General features: G+C 43.7%; 1 protein-coding gene across 1 annotated transcript; it reads left to right on the top strand.

The window, feature by feature from the left end:
* Positions 1 to 6553: 6553 nt before the first annotated feature.
* Positions 6554 to 12513, top strand: tor2a (torsin family 2, member A). The gene is made up of 5 exons (XM_024400045.2): positions 6554 to 6735; positions 8922 to 9187; positions 9458 to 9633; positions 10142 to 10269; positions 10388 to 12513. The coding sequence occupies exons 1-5, from the start codon at positions 6597 to 6599 to the stop codon at positions 10630 to 10632; spliced, it is 954 nt and encodes a 317-aa protein (XP_024255813.1). The 5' UTR covers positions 6554 to 6596; the 3' UTR covers positions 10633 to 12513.
* Positions 12514 to 16494: the final 3981 nt, after the last annotated feature.

Raw genomic sequence — 16494 nt, 5'->3', positions numbered from 1 at the left:
TGAAAGCCACACCCCCAATAAGCCATGAATATGACTGCATTGAGGCATGCCACCGTGCTTCTATGGCTACAGTATATGGACCATACTACTGCCAATTTCTTTTGTTCATTTACCACAGTCCACCACAGTCAACACACCTATATTGTCAGTTTAATTAGCTTTAAAAAAGCAACATTTCTTAGCCTCATGGCACAATGTGTAGAATAGCATGAGATGAGCTATACAACTTTTTCCTTTCTGCCCCAAAATGTGTAAAATGACAGGAAATTAGCTTTCAAACAGCAACATTTTCTGCCAGCCTCATGGAAAAACACACTCTTCAGATTATTGTTTGTAATGAAAAGCGCTATATAAAATAAATCAACTACTACTATTCCATTCAAACAATACAGTTGATCCACAGCAATACACTGGCTCAAATAATTTGATGATAGGACTTAGACAAGTTATAAATGCAACAAGTGCTGATATTGTATTATGTAATAGTCCTAACACTCACAGCTTTCCAAGAATACAAGAATTTAGATATTTATGTTTTGTTTACATATAATTTAGCAGCCATTTATACAGACATTTTTATAAAACCTGTATAAACTAGATTTATTATTATATGACAATATTTTAGGTTGACAATTTTATTACACAATTTCTGATACATCACATGCCTGACTTTAATTTTCCTGCATATGTAAAAAACAGGAAAAGCATCACCTCTACTGCCAATCATTCATTCCAATTAGACTTGCTTGGATTTCTCCCTGACCATAATGGCTGCCATTGTAATCCATTACATTCTGGAACTTCAGGGGTTTATGACATAGCAACCCCTCTAGTAATTCTTCAGAGTTCAAGTGACAGACACATCTCAACATCAACTGTTCAGAGGAGACTGCGTGAATCAGGCATTCATGGTCGAATTACTGCAAAGAAACCACTACTAAAGGACACCAATAAGAAGAAGAGATTTGCTTGGGCCAAGAAACAGAAACAATGGACATTAGACAGGAAATCTGTCCTTTGGTCTGATGAGTCCAAATGTAAGATTTTTGGTTCCAACCTCTGACTCTTGGTGACATGCAGAGTAGGGTAGCCTAGTGGTTAGAGTGTTGGACTAGTAACCGGAAGGTTGCAAGTTCAAACCCCTGAGCTGACAAGGTACAAATCTGTCGTTCTGCCCCTGAACAGGCAGGTAACCCACTGTTCCTAGGCCGTCATTGAAAATAAGAATTTGTTCTTAACTGACTTGCCTGGTTAAATAAAAAAATAAGAAAGGTGAATGGATGATATCAACATGTGTGGTTCCCACCATGAAGCATGGAGGAGGAGTAATTCTGAGGGGGTGCTTTGCTGGTGACAATGCCTGTGATTTATTTAGAATTCAAGGCACACTTAACCAGCATGGCTACAACAGCATTCTGCAGTGATACACCATCCCATCTGGCTTTCGGTTAGTGGGACTATTGTTTATTTTTCAACAGGACAATGACCCACAACACACCTCCAGGCTGAGTACGGGCTTTTTGACCAAGGAGAGTGGTGAAGTGCTGCATCAGATGACATGGCCTCCACAATCACCAGACTTCAACCCAATTGGGATGGTTTGGGATGAGTTGGACCACAGAGTGATGGAAAAGCAGCCAACAAGTGCTCAGCATATGTGGGAACTATTCAAGACTGTTGGAAAAGTATTCCACATGAAGCAAGAGTATGCCAAGAGTGCGCAAATCTGTCATCAAGGCAAAGCGTGGCTACTTTGAAGAATCTAAAATATATTTGAATTTGTTTAACACTTTTTTGGTTACTAGATGATTCCATGTGTATTTCATAGTTTTGATATCTTCACTATTATTCTTCAATGTAGAAAATTGTAAAAAATAAAGAAAAACCCTTGAATGAGTAGGTGTGTCAAAACATTTGACTGGTAGTGTGTGAGATAGAGAGAGAGAGAGAGAGAGAGAGAGAAGGATCTGAGGACGCAACAGTCCTAGAGCTCTGGCATTATGATGAGTCAGGGCAAGGGAGGATGCTCAGCCTCTCTTATTGTGACTCAGTGACTCCTATTTGTAATTAATGAGTTCTATTGACTCGTTTCTCCTTGGAACTTTTGAAACATCTGTGTAAATGGCCACAAATTACAAAGTCTCTTTAAAAAAATCAGATGGATCAACGCCCTCCCTATCTTTCTGTAGTCTCTCCAACACTTCTAGATCAACTACTGGAGGCAGGAGTAGCCATGGTGGATTTACAAGAATAGCTACTGTTGGACTAAACTCCCTACCATTCAATCCCATCTCCTTCCCCTGGATATTACCCACCCAAAGATTGTGTTCTGTCTTTGCTCATTTCCCAGCATGGCTGTAAAATCCCTTTTGCAGGATGAGAAACCCCATGTCCCTGTAGGTTGACCCAATCAATGAATTGCCAGCTACTGTCTTCTAATCTGCAATGGCATATCCCCCATCTCCACATGTAGTAAAGCCACTGGGGACGTCCGAAACGCCCCTCTACATATTCAGAGTCCTTGTATGACATCTAGTCTTTCCAATGAAGTCCGGGCTGCCGAACCATATACTATACTGTCATAGTCTATTGCAGATCGGATCAATGCAACATACATGGTCGTCAATGAGGAACACCAAGCCCCCCAATCCTTTCCCGTCATACAGCGCATCACATTCTTATACTTTCCCACAACTCCCTCAATGTGTTCTGTCCAGGTCAGTCTAGTGTCAAAGTATACCAAGGAACCTGAAGGCCCCCACCCTCTCCAAGTTTATCCTATACTGTATAACCTCAAGCATACCTTGTCTCCCACCTTCCTCCTTGTAAAAAACACTGAGTTCTCTCTACAGCGAACCTGAATCCCCACATTAATGCTCACCACTCTACCTCATCCATTGCTTCCTGGCTATGTATGGCACATTTCTTCCCCTCTTACATAAGGCCCCATCATCTGCAAATAACGGCCTCCCGATATCCGGCTGTACCTGAGAGTAAACATCATTGTTCATGATTGAGAACAACAGAGGACTAATCACGTTCCCATGTGGTGTACCGTTATCCACCAGGTAGCTGCCTGATAGTGACTTTCCCACCCTCACCTGGATAGACATTCCAAACATGAAATCCTTTATCCAGTTGTACATTCTTCCTCCTACCCCCATAATATCAAGCTTGATTAACAATCCCTCCTTCCACATCATATCATACACCTTCTCCATATCAGAAAAGACAGCGACAACAGTCTCCTTGTTCACCTGAGCCTTCCTGGCCACTTCTAAGCAGAGCACTGGGTCCATAGTTCCCCTTCCCTTCCTGAACACACTCTGATGTAGCGATACTAGCCCCCTGCTCGCCAAGAAGTAAGTCATCCTCTCCGTAATCATACGTTCCATAATCTTACATACATGTGATGTTACAGCTATAGGCCGATAGCTTATTGGCCTCATTGGGTCCTTTCCTGGCTTCCGGATTGGTACAACTACTGCCTCCTTATAATTGCTTGGTAATCCCCCCCCCCTCCCACACTGTGTTGTACAACACCAAAACCTTATCCAGTGCCTCATCACTAAGATGGGCCAACATAACATAGCACACCTCATCTTTCCCAGGTGAAGTTAACCCAGCCTTACCTATTGCCCTTTTCATCTCTTCCAAGGTAAATTCAATGCATCATTTACATCCTCCCTACTATCCAGCATACCAGGGTGCTCCTCTCTCGTTCTCTCTCCCCCTTCTGCCCCTCTGACATATTTGCCGAGCTATGCACTTCGACAACCACTTTGGTCATCATCTCTGCCTTCTCATGTTACTGTCAAATCCTCTCCACTCATTAACACTGGATAATCTCACTCCCTTCTGACCCCACTCATCCTCTTAATCATCCACCACACTTCTCCCACAGGTGTCGCCCTTCCAATGGTGTCACAGAACCGACGCCAACATGATCTCTTTGCCTGATGGATAGTTGTCCTCACCAGGGTCTGGGCCTGCTTATACTGAATCAGGCTGTACTCCCTAGTGGCGCAGTGGTCTAAGGCACTGCATCTCAGTGCAAGAGTTGTCACTACAGTCCCTGATTCGAATCCAGGCTGCATCACATCTGGCTGTGATTGGGAGTCCCATAGGGCGCTGCACAATTAGCCCAGCGTCGTCCGGGTTTGGCCGGAGTAGGTCATCATTGTAATTAAGAATTAGTTCTTAAGTGACTTCCCTAGTTAAATGAAATAAAAATTAGTTATGCGTCCTTTTCAGTATTCTAAATGCCCTGTTCCTACTACTAAACATTGCCCGTCACTTCTCCGTCCACCATAGGACTGCTTTCCTCCTCCTCCCTGAACTCTTAGGTATAGCCTCTGTAGCTGCCCCCACTAACGCTGTTCTCACCCAGTTATTCATACTATCCACATCCCCTCTCATATCCACCTAAGACATCACCTGCTCACTCAGCTCCTGAAATTGATCCCACTTTGCCCTTTCAAACACCCACCTGCCTACTCCAGCCACTGACATCTCCTCCCTCCAGGCTACTGTGCATGCTATGGGATAATGATCACTCCCTACTGTTGACTCCTTCCATTTACAGATTCCTGCCATCGCACTAGATACCAGAGTGAGGTCCAAGGCAGACTCCTTCCCTGTGGCTAAATCAATCCTGGTCCCTCTGCCATCATTCAGGCACACCAGATCTTTCATCACTTGGCCATTTCCATCCATCCGTTTCCCACCCAGAGCATGTCATGGGCATTAAAATCCCCATACCACATTACCTTACTTCTATCCTGGCCCTCAACCCTCTCCAGCACTTCCAGGTCCAATATCTGACTTTATAGTAGTTCACTACCACTATCACCCCTCCTCTCAACCACATATTCCTGTTCAATACCTCTGCCTAGCATCCTGTTGGAAAGTACTTTCTTTATGAAGGTGACACATCCCCCTCCCTCTAGATCTCTGTCCCTACAAACCACTACATATCCCTGTATGATAAACTCCACATTCGGTTTGAGCCATGTACCCTGCACACAAATAAATCACATCAGGCTTAGCTGGCATATCTACAATGAACTGCTTGTACTCCTGCCCATGAGCCAACAGGCTTCGAGCATTCCATTGTAGTACTACCACCATAACTAAGATCCAGTAATAGATGACTCCAGCCTCGGCTGATTGAGGTCGTCTCAAACCTCTTCCCATGTCAACCCTGTCATACTCAGATGTCTCCCAGCAGCTTTAACTATTAGCTGAATCCTCTGTTTTAGACTCTACTCCAGCAGTGCTATTGATAGCTCCTGCTATGAACGTCGCCAGCTTTCTCTTTTCTATGTATACTATATCGCCTCCCACCTGCCCCGTAATCCCAGGTCTAGATGCTCCTACACATCTCTCCCTTGAACCTGTATCTCCCTGGACCACCCTCACTACCTCAGCATATGACACTCCTCTCTCACTTGTTGCACCTCCACTGCCTGCTCCATAGCCTCACACCCACTATATGCCACACTATGAGCACCCCCACAGGTGCAGCACTTCGGTTGTACACCATCCCCACACTTCCCATACTCCTGCTCCCCTCCACACCTGGCACACCAATTTCTCTCTTTACAGGCTGTTGCCACATGCCCAAACCTCTGGCAGTTATAACATTTTAAAGGCTTTGGTACATAAGCCCTCACATAATAACTCATATATCCTATGGTTACTTTATTTGGCAGTACCCGGTCCTTGAAGTGTAACAGAAGATGGGCTATCTAACCTAACCCCCACCCCTTGTTGCTTGCAATCTTTGAAAATCCACTAGAACGCCTCCTCTCAAATTGTCCCTTGCATCTTTAGTGCTAACAATCACAGGCACTCCTGTTATCGCCCCTTTATCATTCCAGCTGCTCAACACCACCTTACACTTCCCTATTTGCTTCACTCTGAGAGCTCTCTGCGCCATGTCCGTACAGAACACCAACAAGTTCCCATCTCTTAACTCTTTTATCACAGCCGTCAACCTTATCGGACTCATCGTCCCCTTCCTCCCTAAACTTCAGAATCACTTTATGCTCCTCCTCAACCACATGCTCCCCTAGCGTCTTTCTTGCCCTTCCTCCGCACTTTCTACCTCAGAAATGCCGCTAGCGTTGGAAACAATGTTGCTCTCTTCAAACTTATTTTTCTGGCTCCTCTCTTCCTCTTGCTTCCTTTCTAACCATACTCCCTTTCTCTCTTTCTTACTTCCTCCTTTATTTGTACCACTATGCTCCATACCTGCCCCACTTTCTTTTCTATCACTGTCTCCTACCATCTCTAACCCAATCACACCACAGACGTGCCAAACCGCCGCAATACCGAGTAAAGTTTGATATTTTATCAACGACTGATTGGTTTCAAAACAGTCGGAAATCCCTCGCCTTGACAGAACTCACCGCTCCGGACTTCGTTTATTCAGATGTATTGTGGGAGTTGCTGTTCATGTTAAGCATAGCGGTGGTTTGTTTAAATTAATTTAGAAGACAATAAAACTACAAACGACGACCCCTAGCGGTGACACTTGAACATTTTGATTGCGTGGCAACAGATTCTCGGCGGTCAGACACATAACCAGCAAGATGGCTGTCAGAAGGGCTGCTATACAGCTGGTTCTGATGGTTTTACTGTATTTTTCCCCCGGTGTCCAATGTTTTTTTGAACGCATCAGCTGTACCATATCGTCTGACTGCAATTGTGATTTTAAACCAAATATACGAGGTAAGAAAACGGAAGCTATGACTAGATAGCTAACCAGCTGGTGAGCTGCTCCAGTTTATTGTTTGTAAGAAGACCCCATGGCTAGAGTTAACTAGCGAACGAACGTAGTGATATTAAATGGTTCTGCAAATGATTAGCTACACTGAGCAAAATTGTAAACCCAACATGCAACAATTTCAATGATTTTACAGAGTTAACGTTCATATAAGGAAATCAGTATTTTATTTAGGCCCTGATCTATGGATTTCACATGACTGGGAATACAGATATGCATTTTGCCTTATGCAGCGTAATACATCTTTGCGTAGGGTTGATTGTGGCCTGTGGAATGTTGTCCCACTCCTTTTCAATGGCTGTGCAAAGTTGCTGGATATTTGCAGGAACTGGAACGTGACAATCCAGAGCATCCCAAACATGATCAATGGGTAACATGTCTGGTGAGTATGCAGGCCATGGAAGAACTGGGACATTTTCAAGCTTCCAGGAATTGTGTACAGATCCTTGTGACATGAGCTGTACATTATGAGATGGTGGCGGATGAATGGCACGACAATTGGCCTCAGGATCTCATCACGGTATCTCATAATGCAATTATGTTCGTTGTCTGCAGTTTATGCCTGCCCATGCCATAACCCCACCACCACCGTGGGGCACTCTGTTGACATCAGAAAAAAACGCTCGCCCACATGATGCCATACACGCCGTCTGCGATGAGCTTTTTGTGCATATGGAAAATTACTGGGATATTTAATTTCAGCTCATGAAAAATGGGACTAACACTTTACATGTTGCATTTATATTTTTGATCAGTATAGTTAACAAGTTTTGAATCTTTATAATAACATTAGCTAACAAGCTAATTATATTAGACTGTTACAGGGAACCCAAACCGGCTGCGCGAGTGCGCCATCGTGCAGAAATGTATTTTGTCCCCCCACATCTAACACGATCACGACACGCAGGTTAAAATATCAAAACAAACTCTGAACCAATTACATTAATTTGGGGACTGGTTGAAAAGCATTAAACATGTATGGAAATTTAGCTAGCTAGCTTGCACATGCTAGCTAATTTGTCCTATTTAACTAGCTTGCTGTTGCTATCTAATTTGTCCTGGGATATAAACATTGAGTTGTTATAGGTCCTCTACTCTGACAACTAATCCACACAGAAAACGGTCAACCGAATCATTTCTAGTCATCTCCTCCTTCCAGGCTTATTCATCTTTGAACTTATATGGTGATTGGCATCTAAACTTTCATAGTATTACCACGATGACCCGGCAAAACAGTTTGTCTTTCAATCACCCACGTTGGGTATAACCAATGAGGAGATGGCACGTGGGTATCTGCTTCTATAAACCAATGAGGAGATGGGAGAGGCAGGACTTGCAGTGCAATCTGCGTCAGAAATAGAAAGGACTTCTATTTTAGCCCTTGACAACGCAGACACTCGTTGGCGCAATAATTGAATAACATGGATTTCTAAATGTATTTTGCAAAGCACGTGACGTGTCTGATCAGCATAGGCTAGTTAGCATTGGTTCATCGCGTGACAACAACGAGTTTCTTCTGCGCAGTGTCACTTTAAGTGTATAATTTTTGGGGCGGCAGGGTAGAGCGTTGGACTAGTAACCGAAAGGTTGCAAGTTCGAATCCCCGAGCTGACAAGGTACAAATCTGTAGTTCTGCCCCTGGACAGGCAGTTAACCCACTGTTCCTAGGCTGTCATTGAAAATAAGAATTTGTTCTTAACTGACTTGCCTAGTTAAATAAAGGTCAAATAAAACATTTTTGGTAAGTTCCGAAACTATATTGATGCCAGCCACTAAACAAAATTGGGGAAACAAATCCTCTAGCTATGAAAGATTACTTGGCAAGTGAGAGCGCAGAGGCAACCCGTTATTGTCATGCGATGGATCAGAGCAAGCTAGCTTGCCAGCTGTCTTAGATGTTTCTTGTTAGCTAGCTAGCTTGCAAACAGACTACACTCACAGATGAAAGGGGAAGGAAACCTTTCAAAGGGGTTATTATCTTCGCTTGACTGTTCCCTCACATATCTGTGCATGCCAAATGTTTTGTTTTGTAGCCCTGCTGTCATACTGAAACCATGGCAAGTTTGATGGTCTTGATCTAACTACATTTTGTTAGTCCAACACCTTGATCTCTGCAAATCTATCTTCCCAGGTTTGGAATGGGATCTGTATAAGAATCTCTACGGACAGCATCTGGCCCAGGACACGGTGTCAGAGGAGGTGGCAAACTTCCTTCAGAAGGAGAGTCCAGACCGGCCCCTTGTCCTGTCCTTCCATGGGGGGTCAGGGACAGGCAAGACTCTGGTCAGCTCCATGTTGGGGAGACACCTGTATGGCACGGCTATGGGCAGCCCCTACATCCATCAGTTTGTGCCAACACTACACTTCCCCTCGCCTGACCGCGTCCAACAGTACAGGGTAGCGCATCTCTCCCAACTTGGACCACAGAGTATCATGTACTGCTTAGTGCTCACACATACACACCTTTGCAATGCCTACCGTTTGAGACAGTACTATTCCCCTACAATCAGCTTGATGTGCACTTGTCAAGTCACAGCTTTATGTTGTAACCACAACCTTTCCTGCATTTTGTATGTCTGAGCCATTCATTACCTTGTGAAACAACGTTATTTTCATGCATTGCTAAGTAGTTCTGACCCCCACTCTTTCCTCCCTATTGTCCCGTAGCTGGAGCTGAAGGACTGGGTGCAAGGGAATTTGACGGCCTGTGCCCGCTCTATATTCATCTTTGATGAGATGGAGAACATGCCCCCGGGGGTCATCGACATCCTGAAGCCCTTCCTCGGACCCTCACACACCGTGTTCGGCACCAACTACCGCAAGGCCATTTACATCTTCATCAGGTAGCAGTAGGCTGATGTAGATGGCCTTGTGGTAGTTGACTGAATGTCTATCTCACGGTTACTATAAATATCCTACGTTTGAAGGTTTGGATGTTGGAACTATCATTGTGCTTTTTAGTAGATCGATCCCCTGTAGAGTTCCTGTATTCCTAGCCATTGTCCAGGGAATTTGACAATACTACTGCAGTTCAGTCGAGAAGTGTTCATTTAGTGCCCTGATTCTGTGAGAGGTCTGGTTATTGCTCTAACAACAGGAGCATATCATGTAGGTTGTAGAAATAATTTGTATCACAAAGCCCCTGTTATGAGTTAGCGTTCACTGTCATTTGGTTCTGAAATGGAAGTGCTTATAAGCTGGACTTCAATGTGTGTGTGTGTCTCACCTCATCAGGATCACTTGCCCCATCATCAGGACTTGCCTGCTATTTGCCGGTGGATACCGCTAAGCAATTTGTCTGTTTGTATTGTGATGAAAGTTTGACTGACTGGCTGTATTTTGTGGCTGCAGCACCATTGGGGAGGAGGTGATTCACCGAATGGCCCTGGAGACCCGGCAGGCTGGCAAGGAGAGAGAGGAGATCAGGCTGGTGGATCTGGAGGACGCAATCTCACAGGCAGTGTTCAATAACAGCAGAAGTAAGAGCCTAATTGACCTATCAATCAACAGCCCCATCCATTTAGAATACAACTGTCCTAAAAGTTTTATGTTATTATGTTCTAACAGTTCTGAACAGCCCTGTCTTTCTCCCCCCAGGTGGATTCTTCCATTCCAGCATCATCCAGGAGAAGCTGTTGACCAGCTTTGTGCCGTTCCTTCCCCTGGGCAGACGCCATGTGGAGCGCTGTGCCCGCAGAGAGCTCTGCCAACGGGGTGAGTGCCAGCGCACCGATGTGGTGGAGGCAGTAGGGGGAGCCGTTGTCTACATGCCCGAGCAGGGACAACACTTCTCCAGCAAGGGCTGTAAATCTGTGCCGGCCAAAGTCAACCTCTTCCTATGAGTTAAGGTGAAAGCCATTTTTTAATTGTTAGAATTGTTCCCAGAGCCTCAATCTGATTAGGGTGGATTTTATCAGACGGTGAACTGAACTGTTTCTCAATGAAGATCATCTATATATCCACACTACAAACAGGAGAAGATTGATTGTATTCAAAGAGGCATGTAGACGTTTGAGGTGGTCTGCACACACAAGGTCAGAGCTGCAAAAGCAGAAACGGTAACATTGATCACATTTTTACTGTGAATCTCTAGTGATGTATCCCCTGGCCCGGATTCAGTTCAGAAACCGTAGGAGAGAGATTCTGCAGTGTCTGGAACCCAGAGCCAGCCTCTACCTCCAATCCAACAAACAGAAATGTGCATCATTGAAGTTCTAAGTGTAGTGTGGCCGTAGGGGAATGCATCATGGTTTCACAATGTTCATTATTGCTACTAGCTAACCCTGGTTGAAAGGAGACGGGTCACTAAATGTTGTCAAAATGAACCAGTGATCTGTGACTTCATTCAGGTATGTGTTCTTCCTCCAATAGGAATAGACTCTTCCAGGGAAGTATAACGCTGACCAAAAGGCAGGCCATATTCTAAGGGGAAAGTAAGAGATAATGTTAAGGGGTAGTTTGGGATTTTGGTAATCAGGCCCGTTATCTACAGTCAGATGAATTTGTGGATATGTTAGCATTGCATTGTGTCATATATCCTTGTCTACCTGGTTTTGTTAAATTGAAACAATCTGTCATTACTTGAAAGTTGAATGATCAAGCGTTATCATGGTGGGATGACGAGGCAACTAGGAGCAGAGCAAGTGTGCTCCTCTTGCCACTAAGTGGCAGTAAAGGCTCTTTTGATTGCCAAGGAGACCGAATTGAACATCTCAAGAGTTTTTCATTGAAGATTATTCTTTTAATCACTGTTTTTAAGAATCTTTGTCAAATTATTTGTTGATGAAAAGAGAAACAAAGAATAATTGAGGAATGTTGGTTTGAAATTATAATATATATATTGTATGGATGATGCCCTAGAAGTTCAATTTACGATGAAATAGCCTAAATAATATTTAGAATACTTAGGCATTCTTTGAATTAGGACATACAGAAAAACAATGTGTTTACTTTTTACAACTTTTGTTTGATGCATTTTGATATGCTTCATATGCTGTTGAAAAATCCATATGCCTTTAATTTTACTGATACATGATGACAAACTGTAAATCTAAATATGTGTTACTTACTTTACAGACTAGTTTTGGACAGAGGGAGTCTGTTCTTTCATAGTAATCTCTGAACAGCAGGCTGTGTAGGTTGTCAATCATTGTTTGCTGGTGGAAGTGGGATAATCAAAGGGTTGCCTTCTTTATACTTGAACTAATGTTTATATAATTTGCATTATTAAGAACAGAACAGAAAATATCTTATTACCTTCGCTTGTCTGTATATTTATTAGGAAATGTAATTGTTTAAAAAAAAAAAAAAAATGTTTAAGGTTCCACCAAAATCAGTTATCAAAGTTAATAGGCTTGGTTTCTTTATCAGTTATTTTACAATTTTGCTTTAAGGCAATTGAAACTTTCATCAAGTTTTATAGAAATCTATATAGTGTTGTCCCTTCTTAATGCCTCCAGAGAAAGCTTTACACCACCAACAGATTGAAGTAGTTAGGTGGTGACTAACCCACGTTTGTTCGTATCTGGATATTTGTGTCAAACATGTTTTTGATAAAGATGCTGTTTGTCTAATCCTACAGTGGACAATGTGCTCCTGACTGAAACTAAACACGTCCAGAAGTGCGAAAAGGCAGACCAGAAAGCAAGCGTTGACAAAGACCGATTTATGGTGGAAACGTGTCTGCTTTTTCATAAATAAAAGAGCACCTATGCATTAGAGAACTTTTGTTTCTGCCTTTTTGGGAGATGCCCTCACCTTTTCTTTTTGGGAATATCCAGAACTGCATTTGAACAAAATTGTCCATTGTCTTGTCAGTCTCACCTTTGTCTCATATGTATTTATAAGTTGTTACCCCTCAATTTTAATTCCAGTAACCCTGATTCTGGCTATACCAACTTTTAGCTGAAAGATTAGTGCTTTCTCAAAGTATTCACCCCCCTTGACTTTTTACACATTTTGTTGTTACAAAGTGGGATTAAAATGTATTTAATAGTTGTTGTTTTTTGTCAAAGTTTTACACAAAATAATCTAATATCAAAGTGGAGGAGAAAATCTAACATTTTGTAGAACAAAAATAATGAAAAATGAAACCCTAATATATCTTGATTATATAAGTATTCAACCTCCTGAGTCAATACACATTTTCATGTCTTGCCATAGATTTTGAAGCCAATTTAAGTCTGTAACTAGGCCACTCAGGAACATACAATGTTGTCTTGGTAAGCAACTCCAGTGTATATTTGGCCTCGTGTTTTAGGTTATTGACTTGCTCAAAGGTGAATTTGTCTCAGTGTCTGTTGGAAAGCAGACTGAACCAAGTTTTGTGTGCTTAGCTCTATTCCATTTATTTTTATCATAAAACAACTCACTAGTCCTTGCCGATGACAAGCATACCCATAACATGATGCAGCGACCACCATGCTTGAAAATATGAAGTGGTAATCAGTGATGTGTTGAATTTGCCCCAAACAACGCTTTGCATTAATTTACTGCAAACAGGATGCATGTTTTGGAAACATTTTTTATTATTTAGTCTTCCTTTTTCACACTGTCAATTGGGTTAGTATTGTGGAGTAACTACAATGTTTTACTACTCCCTTCACAGAATAGCGCAAACTGGCCCTAACCAGAATAGAAAGAGTGGGATGCCCCGGTGCACAACTGAGCAAGAGGACAAGTACATTAGTGTCTCATTTGAGAAACAGACACCTTACAAGTCCTCAACTGGCAGCTTCATTAAATAGTGCCCACAAAACACCAGCCTCAAAGTCAACAGTGAAGAGGCGACTCTGGGATGTTGCCTTTCTAGGCAGAGTTCCTCTGTCCAGTGTCTGTGTTCTTTTGTCCATCCAGTCTCTGTATTTTACCAGCCTTTTTCTTCGCAACTCTGCCTAGAAGGCCAGCGTCTTGGAGTCGCCTCTTCACTGTTGATGTTGAGACTGGTGTTTTGTGGGTACTATTTAATGAAGCTGCCAGTTGAGGACTTGAGGCATCTGTTTCTTAATAGTTTCTCCACAGGAGATGAACAGGTGTCAGAGGTTCTGTTGGTGTTTGCGTTGTGTGTGCGTTCATGGCTGTGAATGAGAGATGCCATAGAAGAGATATAAGCACTGCCACTAAACTTACCTATAGTTTGTCTTGTCGAGCACAACTCTTCTCCACTAAGACCAACAACTTGTGTACTCACAACATTTCGAGACCCTTGTCCTAAGACTTTTCAGACTTCCTTGCATATATGCCACTTCTCTCCATCCAGCCCTACTGTGATGACTTCATTACCCCCCCCACTCTCTCTGTCAGTGAGGAAGATTAGGGGCCTAAAGGGTCACTGTTCTGAGTGGCCTCTTCACCCAAGCTGAAGTAAAGGACAGGGTTTTCTGTATCGCCATTCCTGACTGTCCCGTCCCCCTCCAACACTCCTGGCCTGACCTCTGGGCCTGTTGGGGCCTGCTTTCACACGCTCCCCTAGGACAGCTGGACCAGCCTGGGCCCCGGCCTACAGCCAGACCCTCTGTATGGCCATCTCTCCCCTCCGCTCCTCCGTCACAAATCGGGTTTAAAAAGGCACTGCACCACCTCCCTCACTCCCCCATTCCTTGGGAAACAATGGGCCACCCCAACCCCTCTCCTCCCCCCTCCACATCTGTGAGTGCCCCTCTGTTTCCTTATTCTTTCTCTAACCGCTCCATTATTGGCTTTCTTTCACTTGTAAATGTGGCCAGCGATACTGCTGATGGGTCTTTTATCCACATGGCTGGGGTCAGAGGAGAGGTAGGGGTTGGAGAGGATGGGGGAGAGTAGGGTGGGCCAGAGTGGAGGGACAATTGCAACAAAGAGTTAAATCCTTTTTTGTGTGCAATCATTTGGGACTGTTGGCCAACCAAACTCTTGCTGCAAGACATTGCAGAGGCAGCAGAGAGAAGCCACAGGACAAGACTTTGGTTGTCATGGACACTTGCTATGTCACTAGCATTACGACCGATGGAGTATGAGTGTAGCGTGATCTCATTGGTCTTATTTGAAATCATTGTGAATCTACTATTGTCGTTTCCTATCAATGACTAAATTTGCTATTCAATCATGATATGGCTACAGTTATTTTTCTATTTATACATATAATTTGAGTGTGATACTTAGTGTTGAAATAACCTGCTCAAATTGTTAGAGGGTGAGGATAGAACGTGTCTGGCAGATTCTCCCTGTGTATGTTGCAGGTGAGTGCAGGTAAGGAGGGAGGTGGAACAGCCACCATGGTGTCATGGCTTGGTCGGTGTAGTGTGGGATTCTGTTATTTTAGCTTCCATTCTGACCTCAACAAAAACCCTTGCACACAAAAAGGTGGTCTCTGTGGCATTAGTCTCCACGACAACAGGTGGACAAATGGGGGAGTGGTGGGGTGACGGTTAGAGGTAGGAAGGGGGGTGAGATGACCTTGGCCTTTATGTGGTCAGATGGAGTGCGAGAGCCACTGGCCTGGTGGGTTTAGGGAAGAGGAGGAATAATATCATGACACCTCTCATTCTCTTCCAAATAGAATGATTAATGACAACACTAACCCCCTCTCTCTCTCTCTCCACACACATCCCCCTTCCCAAACCCCACTGTGTGCACACACACCACTCCATCTGACCTCTATAGGCCTACTGCTGCTCAAACACTTGGACATGGTCACTTTCCCAACAATGTTGATTGATGAATGACTATTCCCACCTACGCGTTATGGTAATGCTGATGATTATGCAAAGGAACGTGAAACTTTTGAACTGCCATGTTTGTGGACTAATGCTGCTCAAAGTAGAAACAGCTGCATCCCACTTTAGTTTTTAAATCCTTTCTGTTTCTGCTTGTGTTAGTTTCTAGACATGTTGATTAAAGGACATCTACATCACAGGAGGCCGCTGAGGGGAGGATGGCTCATAATAATGACCAGAACGGCGCAAATGGAATGGCATCAAACACCTGGAAACCATGTTTGATGTATTTGATACTATTCTATTTATTCTGTTCGTCATTACCACGGGCCCGTTCTCCCCAATTAAGGTGCCACCAACCTGTGATACATTAGTGTATTAATTGTGTATTATTAACAATTCTGAACATTGGATGTTGATGACACAGGTAATAAAAATAGATTGCTTCTCTTTCTAACCCTCAATATAAAATCTCTCCCTGAATTGGTGTCGCTCAAAAAAACAGAGCATAATGGCTGTCATTAGAGCCAATCAACCATGTCATCCCTCTCAGTCAGAGCTGGACTATAAACAGTGTATGTCTGTAACTGTGACTCCATGGAGAGGTGGAACAATGATGCAGTGTGGAGAGGAATAGTAGATAGTCACTGTTCTCAGAGACAACAGAGCAGGGTTCCTCTGGTACCAGAAGGTTGTGGTGGGGATGGAGGGGGCACTATGGATGCTCCGGCTCTGTGAGTGGTCAGCGTGCTTCAGCGATGGCTCCGGACATCTCAGACATCTCTCACTCAGTCACCGGTCACACGCCTGCCCGCTGCCACTGACAGAACTAGGAGAGGGCTAGTGGTGCTAGCCTGATTGTGCGTGCAGCCGTGCTGCTATGACATGTATGCGGATCGACACAGACACACGTATAGAATAGCTGCATATTACACACCTCATACAGGACAAGCATACAAGCTGTTCTCTTATTTTTTTTGTGTTTGTCCATCTCGTCAGAGCGTACCACCA

The sequence above is a fragment of the Oncorhynchus tshawytscha genome, linkage group LG04 (assembly GCF_018296145.1).
Source record: "Oncorhynchus tshawytscha isolate Ot180627B linkage group LG04, Otsh_v2.0, whole genome shotgun sequence".
Taxonomy (NCBI): Eukaryota; Metazoa; Chordata; class Actinopteri; order Salmoniformes; family Salmonidae; genus Oncorhynchus; species Oncorhynchus tshawytscha.
The sequence above is the reverse complement of the archived record's forward strand: the minus strand, read 5'-3'. Positions and strand labels throughout refer to the sequence as shown.